This window comes from Eleginops maclovinus, chromosome 3 (assembly GCF_036324505.1).
Source record: "Eleginops maclovinus isolate JMC-PN-2008 ecotype Puerto Natales chromosome 3, JC_Emac_rtc_rv5, whole genome shotgun sequence".
In the NCBI taxonomy this organism is placed as follows: domain Eukaryota; kingdom Metazoa; phylum Chordata; class Actinopteri; order Perciformes; family Eleginopidae; genus Eleginops; species Eleginops maclovinus.
In genome coordinates, this window is record NC_086351.1 from 17,397,038 (window position 1) to 17,412,535 (window position 15,498).

At 38.7% G+C, this 15,498-nt stretch overlaps 1 protein-coding gene across 1 annotated transcript in view; it reads right to left on the reverse strand.

The window, feature by feature from the left end:
* LOC134862319 (CUB and sushi domain-containing protein 3-like) overlaps positions 1 to 15,498 on the reverse strand; it is a 199,550-nt gene that overhangs the window by 32,423 nt on the left and 151,629 nt on the right. Inside the window, exons 55-58 of the mRNA XM_063880172.1 lie at positions 14,392 to 14,577; positions 13,159 to 13,332; positions 7,599 to 7,781; positions 4,173 to 4,349 (exon numbers count right to left, since the gene is read on the reverse strand). Of these exons, the coding sequence (XP_063736242.1) occupies positions 4,173 to 4,349; positions 7,599 to 7,781; positions 13,159 to 13,332; positions 14,392 to 14,577 (720 nt within the window). The remainder of the gene's footprint in view (positions 1 to 4,172; positions 4,350 to 7,598; positions 7,782 to 13,158; positions 13,333 to 14,391; positions 14,578 to 15,498) is intronic.

The window sequence follows — 15,498 nt, forward strand, 5'->3', positions numbered from 1 at the left end:
GGCCCAGTACACAGTCAGGTCTTAAACTAGTGCCATCTCTGAAGTGTAAATTGCCATCCTGCATTTGATTGCTTTTTCATAGACCTTGTTTAATCTTACAGACCTAATTTGTGCATACTTATTACAAAATCATTCCTGACTTGTTCACTTTAATGTAAGAAGCCAGTTTGATGCATATGGCTGTCTCTGCTAACGCCTCTTCCCTTAAATCAATTTCTGTTTGTTTATTTTCAACTGCTGCCAAGGACTTCAACACTTGGATGCATTTATCATCGCAGGGTGAATAACTTTGTATCCTGATGAGATACATCAGAGTGCTAGTTGTGAACACACAAGAGAAGTTGGGTCTCTCTTTGCCACCACCTGAGGTGCCGAGTTAATAGCTGTAAAATCCTGCTCGCTATCTAGTCAATTTATACCAACAGTTAAAACAGAACCTTGCGGAGAATCTTGTCACTTGGATGATTATATGTATAGCCTTGATGTATGTTTGATCTATGACACAGGTTTATATGGCTAATCTATGTATTCTATCTGATAAGTAATTCCATTTTACATCCACCTCAAGTTTCCGCACCCTGTAACCTGTAACCTATGTCAGATGATTGAATTACAGTACAGTAATGATTGATATGTTTGATGTTTGATAAACAATGAGTCATATTTGAGTCTATGGATTTTCTTTTTTCTCTTACACAAGCTCTGCTGTGTGCATTTTATGGAAATCATTTGTGTGAGAAATAAAACTACCGTGTCTTGGGCTTTCCTTTTCGGGTGGATCCTGAATTCATTTTTTGGGTCAGTTAATCTAAATCAAGCAAGAACCTATTTTCTTGCTCATACTGAAAGTGGTATTTATCCATGCAGACAGTAATTAACTGAATGAGGAAACTGTTTATTTAGACAATAATATCCTTGTTACTTAATGAATCCGAGTTAAGTACTATACTCATCATTCCTTCCTGACTTTAGTTAGCAATATGGAAAGGTAAAACTGGTATGGCTTTGTTAATGAGTATTCATAAAACATGTTGAGCTGTGCAGCCTAATAGCCAATCATTATGTTTTTATGGAAATTACAGTTATTACCATCAGACAAGCCTAAAGACCAGAACACCCAGTTTCCCAAACAGCAAATATCCTGAAAATAAACACACAACACAGCACTGCAGGCCACTTGGCAGGATAAATAGGTGCACTGTTGAGCAGATGCTTTTAATGCACTTGAAGCACTTTATTTAGTGGGTTGTTTGATATTGCTGCTAATTTCCCTACAGGTGCTAGTGTTTTATCCATGTTGTTCTCTATGGTCTGTGGTGTTTTATTTTGATTTTATTTTAACCATTTGTTTTATGCCTTTACGACTATCTTATGGTTATGGATATTAACTGTCTGTTTTATACTTTTTTTTAAGTATGATGTGCTTTATGAGTGAGTGGCTTTACCATTTGTCATCCTTTGTCTTTGCTTAAGATGCTCACTGAGAAATATTCAAATCATTCAAGTTGATATGGCAATAAAGTATGGAACAAGAATGGATGGAATAAAACAACCCAAAGATTTGGCAGCAGTATTTTCTACATATATTTGAATGCTTTTCTACTACTTGCTAGAAGATTGATTTAGGACCATCTTTTTGAAAGTATTTATTCTTAAATCATCATTTCAGCTGCAATTGTATATACTTATAAACTATGTGTTGTTTAGGATGCACACATCTTAGTTTGTGAACTAACAAGTGAATTCAGCTGGCTAATAATTGAAGACAACACAATGCTGTATATTTAATACAGGATCCATATGAAATGTAGTGTAGTAGGAGCAGAAAGTGGAATACAATAATATGATAATGTATTGAAGACTATTACTTGTAAAGAAACTTAGTAAATGCACTTGGTAACATTCCACAGCTGTTGTAGTGTATGTACATTACTGTATGTGTGAATGCACACATTTGGGTTTGGTGCAGTTCAGTTCATTTTGAATCTGAGCCACAAAAATTAGACTGCAACACATTATCTTGAATTAAGCATGATATGCGTCTCCCAACATAAGCCAGAAGCAGCTGGCATGAAATGAAAGACAGCTGATACATTTGCATCAACACAAAATATCTTGTGCGGCTATGGAAAAGTGATCTTATTAGATAGAAGAGAGACACAGAAAAAGCATGTGTGTAATGTGCATGAATGTAAACGTTATGCGTCTGTCTATCTGCAGTAGTTTAAAAAATGTCAGTCAGCACAATGCAGGGAAGCTGCAGGCTGTTGACTTCTCAACAACTCAACTATACAGCTTTTTCATTCACAGCATTTACTTGCTCCCAGAAAAACAGGTGGGAGAAAATAGGTTACGGGAGGAATTCAGGGGAATGAACATGCACTGCAGTAACTGCTCCAAGTAAAACCTGCATTAAAAAGCAGTTTGTCAGTAACTGATCTCTGTATCTCAAACTGCATGATTTTCTTAAACTATGCTGATATATTGTATGCCAGTTAGTGACAAATGATGCAGCGTTATGAATAGTTTATTTCCTTTTTATGTCAAAGCATTGATGTGGAAACCCATTGAGACTGACTTAGTTTTAGTCAGACTTTAAATTTTAGTTTTTTGGAAGAATTATAAACAAAACTATTTGATACAATGTTGGTCATTTAAATAATGTTTAGGAATCGGATTGAGGCAGAAATCTGACTTTACAGATTTGCAGTTACTGCAAAATGCACATTTTGCACGGATGACTTCATTTAATGCCATCCCCACATCCCATTGCCCCACATCCACATGGACTGTGCTGGTGGTTAAATGTTGAGAGGAAAGAAAGAAATAAAGATAAGAGAAGAATACAAGTAAGTAAGTAAATAAGGCAATGAAATTCCATTTCATTTTTTAGTTCTAATTATTTGTTATTTGTTTAGCTTCTTTTTGTATTTGGCTGCTGCAACAAAAACATTTCCCAGTTTGGGATAAATAAAGCATTTTGTGATTCTCATTCTGATTCTGAAAAAGAAATCAACATGATTGCAGCACGTTACAAAATACATTGTTTTTGTTCATAATCAGTTTGGTTTATTTAGGGCTCTATGGTTCTATTTCACAGTTCAGTGAGAATGTATGTTTCCAAGTGTATCTTCCTTAAATGCTCTATACATTTCATTTATGAAACAGCGAAGAAAAAAATGATAGGAATAACTTATCTCCCCTTGAGAATGTTGTGTGACTTTGATACCTACATGATCGATTACCTGTGAACCGTGAAAATGATTGACTCCTTAATGAAGGCACGCTGAGCCAATCTTGGCATCTTGTTGATGTTGATGGCATTTTGATGCCCCTGAACTGACCACTAAAATGTGACCTTACAGCATACAGGATGGTAGCAATAATAAGTTTGGTGATAAAAGTTGGCAAACGAGGCAGGAAAGCTATTCTGCCTTTCTGACTGTTTGATCATTATTATTCAATCCAATTTTCAATCTTTCTTTCTTTCTCCCTCTCTCCCTGTGTATATCTATCCAGAGACTCATTTCATTCCAAAATTGAAAATTACGCCCATACCATTTATCTTTCCCTGTGATTCAATAACAAGAAAGAAGAATCGGGGAAAAAAGAGAAAATGGTGATTTTCAGAGAGAAGAACAATATGTAATTTTGTTTGATAGTCACCCTCGTGCAAATTGAATATAGATTGGCATACTTCTTAATTACTGCAAGGCTCATTTGCTGAGATCTAGACAATAAAAAAACTGCCTGACAGTTCAGACGCTTTGCAGGGAGAGAAGGCTCAAAGAGATTGATGTGCTATTTGAAAGCTTATACCCTATTTTAGCACCTCTGTGGATCATTTAGAGCGCCTACTTTTGGCAGATATAGGGAACGAAAAATCTATCCTGCAGTCTGTCATAGTTATTTTCAAAGGGGGTTATCTGCTTTACTGTATAAATTACAAGTTCAATTTGTTTATAAAGAATCACAGCAGACTAATTCAGATACTGACATACATGGGCGATAGTAATTGGGCAGCCAGGATTTACTACCATGCGGAAAGGTAGCGCATATTTTCCTCCTTATTTATTAAGTTGTTTTTCCAGCTAAATCAAGATCAGCCCAGAAACAACACTCTCTGCTCAGTTGTGTTTGTGGTATTTGTATTTTCTGCATGTAAAACTCACATGTGCAGTTTGGAGCAGCTCCAGACCATGTTCCATTTGCGAGGCACTGGCGGGTGGGTGAGCCAGTGAGGAGGTAGCCCTCCATACAAGAGTACATGATGGAGTGGGAGAAGGTTGTGCCGTCCACGCGAGAAATACGACCGTGAGCAGGTGTGGCTGGGTTCCCACACTGCACAGCTGTAATACACAGGGGAGAAGAGAGGAAGTGAAGCTCTAACTGTTATGAATAGTAATGGATTTTCTATTTTCCATATCAGCGATTCAATCCTCAGGCTGGGACCCCCCGAGGTGGCTGCAAGATCTTCTGAAGGTCTCAAGGTGATGAAGGGCCCGTGAGAAATGTATTCCCTCAAAATTGCGTCAATAGTATTATTCATTTATGAAATAATTGCTGTGTTTCTTTTGACCTGATATGATATTTGCTGTTTCTCGACACAGTCCGATTAGCCCTCGGGCGGAACAGTGTGCAGAGTGCACATATAAATCGTTGGCTTGTGTCAGAGTTTGCCATTATACGCTTATGCCTCACCATTTTTCTGTTAAAAAAGCTGTAAACTAAACCAGTGAAGAATTCCTAATCTATAAAGCACTACATATTTATTGAGAGAAGCTAATGAGCAGCGTTATTAGTGTTACGCAAGTTCCCATCACAGTATTGATGATTTGCCAGTAAATGAAGTGCAGTTTTGTATTGTCATGTCTCGTAATACATCCCTGGTAATAACAGTTAGTGCCGTCTAAAAACAAGAAGAGGAACATGGGAGTAATGGGGAAATCGGCAGCTGTTATCTAACAATAACAGAGCTTTTAGATTTTAAATTTAGCTTAATAATGAACAGATTTTGAATTATTTTGAATTATGAAATATCACTTCTGAGAAACTAAAGCACACATCGGATTCAGACAACAGACAGAATTTCATTTCAAGTACTACTTTAGTGGTGCACAGGGGACAAAAAAAAATATAAGTGTTCTTTCTACACTATCTGTTTAAGCAATTCCAGAGTAATCCAAACAAAATGTTTCTTTAAAGAGGAGAAAGGACAGAGTTGTTGTCATATGTTTTTCCTTCTGCTCCATATCATGTCTAATTACCAAACAGATTTGCTCTCTCAATCATCTAATTGCTCGGAAAATGTGAAATAGTGATTCTTTTGGGAGACAGACGTGTAGGTGCGCTGTGGTGATTTCTCAATTATCACATGCACACACACACCATTTAATCGTGGTGCAAACACATCATTCAGGCACTTACCTAGACACACACCAGGTGGTATCATGCACACTTTACTGTACTGTAACTGCACACAAAAGAATATGCACACACATGCCAAAACATAAAGTATTGTAGCCTATTTGGCTCCTCTCTTAATAATTCAAGAGAGACATGATGACGGACACACAAAAAGGGCCTTGATGGTACTGTATGATGGATATTAAACTAAATATCCACAGTGACTGTTTTCCAGAGACAGTGAAAGGTTGTGGATAACGGATGGATGGGCTTTAACAGTAGACAGGGCTTTAGATCACAGACAGACAGCACTGAAACTCATTCAGGCTCCAGTGAAAACCTGCCTCCTCCTTCCTGAGGTGGAGGGACAGCTAAAACAATCTTTAAATCAGTACTTCAGCGGGGAGATGGAGAGATAAAAAGGTAGTGGAAGAAAGAAGTGGGGTAAATGGAGAGGAGGGAGGGTAACACTGACCAATGGAGAGAGAGGAAGAGACAGAGGGGGGACATATTGAAGAGAGGACGGGGATGGAGAGAAAGCCAGACAACAAGACTGAGATGGAGGGAAATCAAGACAGAAGCAAGACAAAGGTCTGACATCAAGGGAAACGCAGGGCAGAGAGGAAAAGACAGAAAAGTAGAAGAGGAAGGACCAAGACAATTGAACTTTGGGGAAATATACAAAGAGTAGTTCAAAGAGCCTGTTCATTTGACAATCATAAAGAAATTACATTAGCACACGGACAGTAAGTGGAAGAGAGCAGAAGCATTCAAACATTTGCCTCAATATCCGGCTGACCCCTGGGGGTAAGTTATGCAAGATGTGGAGCTGCCGTTCTGTGAACTAATATCTTCAGAATCCAAAATGATTCATTTATCACAATCCAAATAGAACTTGGCTTTAGGTGTCTAGAATTAATGATTTTTTTGGTTGCAATCTGGAAGCTAGTCACAGTGCATGTGCTGGCAGGAAATACCAGACTGCAGCAGAGAGATACTTATCCATCTGCTATATTGCGGTGTTTGTGAGCTTTTGCAATCATTTGTGTGTGTAGATGTGGATTCACATGAGCACCTGACTGTACACCCTGTGCACATTCTGACTCGCCCATGTGTCGCATACGTTTACGATGCAAAGGCTGGTTACTGTTAGAAATGTTTTTGATACCACAGCGGTGTAAGTTTCTGTACTAAATCAAAACATCACTTTTGGATGTAAGGTTTTGACAAGTATAGAAAAAATGAAAAGATAAAATTGGGTGACTTTCAGAATTTTTAAAATAATAATAGAAATGAAAGAGGGCCTATCTATATAGGAGTATAGGAATAGGATAAGCCCCTAAGACATAACCCAAAATGCAATTCAATATCGGATTTGGTATTTCCCTGGTCTTGTTTGAACTCTACATAAATAAATGATAGATATAATCAAAATAAATGTAACTAGTATAAATTAGGTTTCAAGAAGCACTATTATGCTTCTTTTCTGTTTTCCTTTTCCTGTAGTGTGTTTGCGGTCTGCAAAGGCTTGAATCCCAAAGACCCCTACAGAGGGGGTTTCTCTCCCCCCTTGTCCAAAATGCCTCAATTTTAGTACTTCCGCGACAAAGTGACATCACTACAAAAACCCTAGCTTCTACTGGCTGGCGCTCCAACACTTTGTATGTGATAGGCTAAGGGGTGGGACATCTCTAAGCGGTTGACCAATCACAAGGTAACCAATCAGAGCAGAGAGGGCTCTGGTTTCAGAAAGGGTTTGAAAAGAGTTGCTGCAGCACAGGCACTCTGAAAAAATAATTGAAGATTAAAGCATGTAAACATGTCACAGTAGAGGCACAAAATACAATTTGAAAACTTGAAAATTTGCATAATAGGGCCCCTTTTAACATAGGGAATATTTTATCAAAGAATAAGTAAACAAGATGAGGAATCTGACAGCCATTTCCAGCTCTTGGTGTCTGAAATCTTCTTAATTTTTGTTGCTACGTGCATTTTTGAGACAGTACAAAAAAGCATTAGTTTGATACCCTGCCCTAGTGTAATCACATATCTCCTTGTGTAAAGGACATCACAGTGCATGTGCACCTCTGTGTGGACAGGCATGTGTGTTTTATTTCCTTGTATGACTCCTATAGATTCCTTTTACAATTTCATCCTTACCTTCTAAGACCCATTTGAAAGACTTCACTTACGTTTGCAGAATGGCTGTCGCCCGGACCAGGTCCCGTTGGGGAAGCAGATCCTCTCTGCAGACCCGTATAGTGTATGTCCCACTGCGCAGGTGAAGCGCACCTTGCTGCGCACTTTGAAATTTCCTGCCTCTCTGCTGGCATGGGTAGGCGTGCCAGGATCCCCACAGGTGCCTGCTGAGTCGCCTGCAATGGGAGATAACCAAACATAGAGCAATGAAAGTGAGAGACTGAAGATGCCATCCACTCCAGCTGTCTGTGTGTGTTCAAAGATTGGCCTTTTTAAGTTGCTATAGCAGTGAATTACAACGCAGTGTTTCTGTCACGGAGAGGAACAATCCAGAGAGGACTAAGACTAAAACTGTACATCTTTTGAGACCTCCAGGAAGCAGCTATAAAACACACACAATGCACCAATGAGCAGTTGTTACCGGGCCAACAACCTGGAGGAACAATACCTTTCACTGCTTTGACACCAGGAGCTTTCTGTCCATAAAAACAGCAGGGCCAGCATTAAAAGGCAACCAGCTGTGGTTATGAGAAATGATGAACGCAGTTTGACCTCTGAGGCTAAAATGCCTTTTCATTATCCTGAATTATCTCTCCTGTCTTTTGTTCAGAGGGGTAACATACAGAACTTGAAGTGTCTTGCACCACCTGTCCTGCACATCTATACATTTACACACACAAAAGTGTGCATCTCTTGTAAAATTCTCTTCTCATGTCCCCATTAGTGCCATCACCGATCATAAAAAAAAGTTGGATATGTTCTCTATCTGAGCATAAGGAGAGGAGAAAGAACACAAGTATGGAGTCAGGGTGATGCCTGAACTACGGACAATTTCATACCAATTGCCTTTTTTATCAACGATTAATGGAGTGATTCACATTTGTTCCTATGCCAATATTAAAGCCATTGAATCCAAATTACAACCATAACTAATATGTTATGATAAATAATGTTGAAAATCTTGTCCTTTGTACATTTAAACATTTGTGGAGCAAGAAGTCCACATGTTCAGCCCAGTTATTCAGCAACAGCCTGTCTCTTTCCAAGAATCTAGCCTACCACATAATCTTTCTCCACATCCCCTCACACCAAATAATTGCTCTGTAATCCATTGGAGATATAATAACTGTGTTATTGTTGCCCCAAGGACACACACACAGGCTTTTAAAATGTAAAAAGTGTTTCAATAGCTATTGCTATTAAATATAGTATAATATATATATTTGTTTTCCTTCTAGTCAATAAAATGCTCACACATTAAACACATTTTATCCACTCATCTGTAACTGTACTGCAAATTACTTAAAGTTCTAAAACCACTGAATAGTAACAGAAACACACTTGCGATCAAATCTCCAATTGGCAATCTTAAGTAACCACGATTGAATGATATGGAAATGAAAAGGATTGCCAAACCCTCTCTAAAGGTGAGTAGTGGTTTTTAGGTTTTGAATTACTGGTGACACCCTCAAATCAAATGAATTACCACATACAAACAACCAACCGCCACTTCTACTGCTGCTTCCACTCTCTCAAAGAAATGAAAGAGAAAATGTTTGGCATCAGAAGACAGAGTATCAAAGAAAACTGATAGACAGTAGATAGACAGACAAAGCAGAAAGGAAGATAAGCAGACAGAGGGATCACTGTGGCTGTCTGTGAGTTCTCTTTGTGAGGGATCTCTGCATTATTGGCGAAGAGATCTTGTTGCTTGAGCTGTGCACACAACCCTGCATCATTTCTTGCTGCTCTCTGTCCATAGAGAGCTTCAGTAATACTGAACCTGTTGACAAAGCCTTACTGCACAAACACCTATCCCGTATCTCATGCACGCATCCCACTGCTCACATGTGCACAAACTGGATTTGTCAGGTCAGGCGCTCGCAGCTGGAGATGATTAGTTTCAGTGTGGCTGTGGTTAGCAATCAGTGTGTGTGTGCAACTACTGTATGTGTACTGTTGCATACCTTTGTGAGCACATTCGCGAGTGTCTGTATGAGTGTGCTTCAGGAATGTGAGTGCTCAGCGGCCGGTTCATGTACTTGCAAACACTTGTCTGTGCAAGTGAATGTTAAGTTCACACACTTATCTGTTGCCTGTACGCATGTCCACTTGTGAATGCATGTACTGTATGTGTGTGTATGCGTCACAGCAGCTGTTGGTACTTCATTAGTCTCCTTCAGTTAGGTGAGGCAGCCCGGCTCTGCATGCAATGTGACAGCTATAATCTCTCTAATTGGGATGGTCGTGGATTTGGTTTGAATTTCAGTTAATGTCCGTTCACCAGGCTTCCTTTGTGAGGAAATAATAAGGCTTTAAAATCCCCCTCTTACCAATTAAGGAAGGAGCACAGACGAGAGGAAGGATAGATGCATGGATGGTTAGAACTGTTGCTGATGCTGGGCTTGACTGCTGCGGAATTCATACCCCAAATTATTTCGTTGCTATTGGTGATGAACATTCTCTGAGAATACAAATGTGGCATTTAAATATGTTCTAATTCTGCTGATAAGGCTGTCTATGGACTGCATAGCAACCTTTCTGCAAATAAACTTGAATAGACAATAATTTAAATACACATTAACATTTTCTAGAGTCCTTAATTGTGCTAACACGACAGTACTAATTTGCAACATCTTAGAAGTTTGTGCTAATGTGTTTGTGAAATCAAGGTGCTAAAATATATATCTCACTTATTTATTGCCTACCATTTCTGGTACAGCTGAAACATATATTTACTGCAATGAATGTGAACTGGTTAAGCTTAAAAGTGATGAAGTGATCCAAGAAGGTGTCTTATTTCTATACGATACTGATTTTATGGCTTATCTGGAGCACTGATACAGCACAATCCTACGTCACAATGTGAGAACAATGCACGTTTACCCTAATAATCTACTCAAATGTACTTTATAATTGATTTACTATCAACTATAACCTAAAACAATATCAAAATATTATTTTACACTGTGTAACAAACATTCTAACTTTGTCTGCAATTGATTTAAAAGGGGCGGTGGTGGCGAAGTCCATAGGGGGTTGGCCTGGGAACTGGAAGGTCACCAGTTCAAGTCCCCGAAAGACCTAGTGCCACCGTGGTGTCCCTGAGCAAGACACTGGTTACCTACACTGCTCCCCGGGCGCCGTACATAATGGCAGCCCACTGCTCCTAACACTAGGATGGGTCAAATGCAGAGACCGCATTTCGTTGTCCTAGTACTTGTACTCTGTGCAATGACAATAAAGTTGAATCTTTCATCTTTCATATGGTCATAGAGTAACAGCACTGATTTGGTCTTGATTTCTGAAAACTGCCTCGAATCTATTATTGTTTAAAACAATCAGAAGGACAGGATTACAGAAGTTGTATTTGTGTGATCTGGTTGACTGTAACAAAGCCAAGTACAATCTTCTATAGCTAACCTCAGAACATCCTCTTCCTTTAGCTTGGTAAGTCACTGCGCCATTATAATGATACATCTTATGGTCACTGGCCCAAGACTATTTCTGCAGCAAAAGTTCCTCCACAGGGGTTTAATGCTGAACAGTCTTTGACAATATAAATACTTGGGAACAGATTGATGTTGGCTTTACTGATCCAACTTTTTAAGGGATAAGTAGATGCTGATTAGGGTTTGGACCATGGAACTTAAATGAAACACACTGAATCTAGTTTGCTCATGTTGAAGAGTTTATTGGCTGGATTTCTGCAGACAAGCAGAGGTCATGTTGATAATACAGCTCAAAGTGAGCGATGAAATCAATTATAATACAAAACTGAAAATGATAACTTTGCAACATGCTAGTTTTTCATAACAACAGGGTGCTGATCAAATCATCTCATAAAAGACGAAAAATAGCTTTTAGAGACTTGGCTAAAGAAACACATATCTTGCAACCCTCATTATGTTGACCATAAGCGTTATAATTACACGCATCATTAGTTTTTATAACTATAATTTCTGGACTAAAAACCACTATTAGGCTGTACACGGCAGATAATTATGCAGGCAGGAAATATTCCACAAAGCCACTCACTAACCCTTTCTATATTTTTATAGAGGGTCTGACTGGTCTGGACTGAGCCTCTGCAATCATGCTCAATATCCTAGAAGTGTTAGGTTACTCCTTCCTCCCAACTTTCCAACTGTCTCAGTAAATACAAAATATTGAAGGTGAGTAGAGTTTGCAGCCCTTCTAAAGTGAAAAACACTGTCATACAAGTCTGCTTACAAATGTTAGTTCTGGGTCAGTGAGTTGAACAAACCAAGTGAACGTTCAGTAAAGTGAATCCACTTAAATGGTCAGGATTGTGTAAGTGTGATGGGAGGGTAGAGAACAGAGGGGATTAGGGAGGGAAATTTGTATTTCTGCAGAGAAGATCTGCAACCAAATGTACTAAATACCAGGCGCCAAACAATTCTGTTTCAACTTTTAGTTGCTTAGTCTACTTTTAGGTTATGTCAGGGGCGATATCTCTCACTTGATTGTTTTGTTTATGCAGGAAGAAACATTTGCTTATTCATATTGTTTGCATGGGTAAGAGTTATTTTTTGGATCATTTAGTACTGTCTACTTTTTCTACAAGTCATCAGCCAAATGCAGAACTACCAAAAAAGTTCCTGTTCTGAAAACTGAAATACTCAAACTGTTTATTCAGTAGAAAATACATTTTTCTACTGAAAAATTCTTAAATTATTTGGCTTGAAGGTACAAGTTACAAAAAAGATTAATCTAAGAGCTCCAGTTTGACGGCAGTACATTGGCTCAGTTGGCTGAAAACTATCCTTTTCTTGTTTGCTTTAAACTTCACACAGACTCTCACCAAATATACCAGGATGCCAGGACTCCGAAGCACTTTGCCGCAGTGGGGTGCGGTTCACTATCCAGGCATACAGTTTTTTGTTTTGTTTTGAGATTTATTTAAAACAATATTTCTGGCACTAAAACAGCTCTGGCTCTAAAACAATGAATATCAATTGAATTTTGTTTGTGGTGCTTGCGGCTTGAGAAATTACTTTCAAACAGTTGAAGACCAACTTGTCTCTCCAGAATGCGTGTCCTGATTAGACTGTTTAATCCACAGAGGTTACTGTTAACAGTTTCCTTTGGAACTTCTTCATACGACAGAAAATAGTCCTCATGAGAACTGTTGACAGGAGTATTTGGGGTATTGTTTCTGGAGAAAAAAAATATGATTTTGCTGCTCCTTAACGATTCCATTAAACTCAAAGATATTGGGGTGATGAAAGTAATCTCAGACAAAGATATCTCATAGCCTGGGCAAATAGAAGTCAAATTATGTGTGTGGCTTGATATCACTAGAGGTAGGTGAGAAAATATGTTTCAATATGGCTGGGTACACACAGCTTGACATTCATTTAAAGAACCTCTGTGAGGGAAACACAGACTGTGTTCAAATGAAAGGATACACACCTTATATAATGCTGCTATGCTGCTAAGGAAGAGTTGAAGAGGGGGACTTGTGTTTTGTTGTGTGAATGTGTGCAGGAATGCTTGTCTATGTGCATGACTATAGTTGTGTGTGTGTACCTGAACAGTGGGGTAGAGGACCGCTCCAGTGTCCGTTCAGTTGACAGGTGAGGGATGAGTCTCCTATGAGCAGGTGCTCTCCAGAGCAGGAATAGCGCACCGTGGAGCCAAAGGTAAACTTCTCTCCGCTCATCACTCCGTGGGGAGGTGCACCTGGGTGGCTGCAGTCCACCTCTACATGGCAGAGGAGATCAGATTATTGATGAGTGAATGGATGCAAGGATTAGTGTTGCGTGCCTCAATGGCTTGATGCTTCACCAACAAAAACCTAAACCATTCCTGTAGCATGTGGATCTACATTGCTGTGTACTTTAAACCTACATTATAGGAAGCTCACAGAAGCATGTGTTGAAAAAAAAAGCACAAATACTTGAAACGGACATTTTAAAATAAAAAGATAATTTTAAGTCATATTGTTTATTTACTTAGTAAATTGGTAATTGGATTTTTTCAGGACTAAATTCATATGGGAAATTGCTTTCCGTGCTCCTTAATAATTCTTTTGAACTTTGCATGTTGGTGGGTGTTCTCAGTCAGCTCTCATAATGCAGTACGTTTCTATAATTTTGTACTAATTTCTTAACAAAGAGTCAGTGGTGCCTGGAGAGGTGAATAAATATTTGAGACAGACACTCCTGTGTCTGTTTTTAATTGCATTTAGTTTGATAAAGGAAATGTTGTGCGTCATCTCTCTCCCATGAAATGAAGTGCTTTCTAAGCCTGCATGCAAAGTGTAGTGATTTACTTCAGACCATTTCCACTAAAAATAGGTCATTATTGTTGCCGGCTATGTACAAAAGAAGAGCGTACAATGAGAGAAACATTACAACCTCTGACAACCCCTGCAATTTATAGATGGTTGTTGATTTAATTTAGGAGCAGGGTTTTGAGAGAAAATTAGCTATTGCCTGAACAAATGGCCCTATGACAGTTTCCCCCATTTCTCAATTAAGCACTGTGTAACAGAACCATAAGCCACTGGGGCATCAAACATTTCACAGATGCTCTCAGCCTCAGCATTTCGCTTGTACCCTTCAAACTCCGCAGCAAATGAGGACACAAACAAGATTGTGGACTCTCAAACGAGAGGGTAACTCCTCTTACGTTTTGTATTTGCATCTCTTGTAAAGTGTTGGACATAATTACATACCAGAGGACAGGAAGAGGAAAGATAAAAACTGTTGATAAATTTGCCAGCTCAGTGCTAGGGAAATATTTAAGTAGCCACTGTACCGATACATTCTGGTAGAGGTTTGTCCCAGTGCCCGACCGGCTGGCAGGTGAGCACCGATGATCCGAACAGGTAATATCCTGGGTTACAGTCGTAGAACACCACGCTGCCAAAGGTAAAGTTACCATGCTCAATCTTACTCTCCCGGATAGAGTTCGCAGGGATACCTGGATCTGTGCAGTTTACCACTGAATGAAAGAGAAAAAGTTAAAACAGTTAAGCTATCATGAATCATATAATTAGTGTGTATGTCATTACGGGAGAATGAAGACATCAGAATACTGACAGCAGTCAAAATTATGTTTATTACTGCAAAGATATTTTAGGCTAGACACAGGCAGACATTTCTAATATAAAATCCGACAAATTACTGTTAGAATAGCATAGCATTGCTAATGCACTTACAGTATGTTCATAGTCTAGACATAACCACTGCACAGAAGGAAATGAAATATAACAAAAATTATATTTTACTGAACTTTGTAACTATATACTGATTACTTTTTTCTAACTGAACTGTAAAGGTTTTGTCATAGTATGCAGATGAATTGTGTGCAATTTTCCTATGCCTATAAAATAGCTAGAGTCAATCACGTATACTGTATGCTTTAATTTAACAGTATCTAGCGAAATATTTTCTGTCATGATAAATATACCTCAATATGGCACAGAGTGAATAAATAACACATTCTGGAACAGTCATTTGTCACTCTGCCTAATTAACCCCCACCAGCACCATTGTTGGGGATCTAACTGTGAAGTCTAGGGTTGGTTCCTCATTTGCATCACTGATATCTGTAGGCATGTTTACTATTGAGTCAAATATAGAACTGTCGATATGACCTGATCCCTTGCTCTCTGTTTATTCTCCAAACATGGAGACGAGCGAGTCCAGGCTATTTTTAAGTGTTGTCAGTAATAATATCACCCAACACTTCCTCCATAAAACAAAAGAACAAAGCATATCTATTGTCACAAATTCACAAGCATCCATTTAAAGTAAGCAGTAGATGACTCTAAAACCATACTGCTGACAGTGTGGTTTAGACATCTAAAAGTAGATTAGGGTGAAATTAAGTTCAGAGCAACATCAAGGTAAATCAATAATG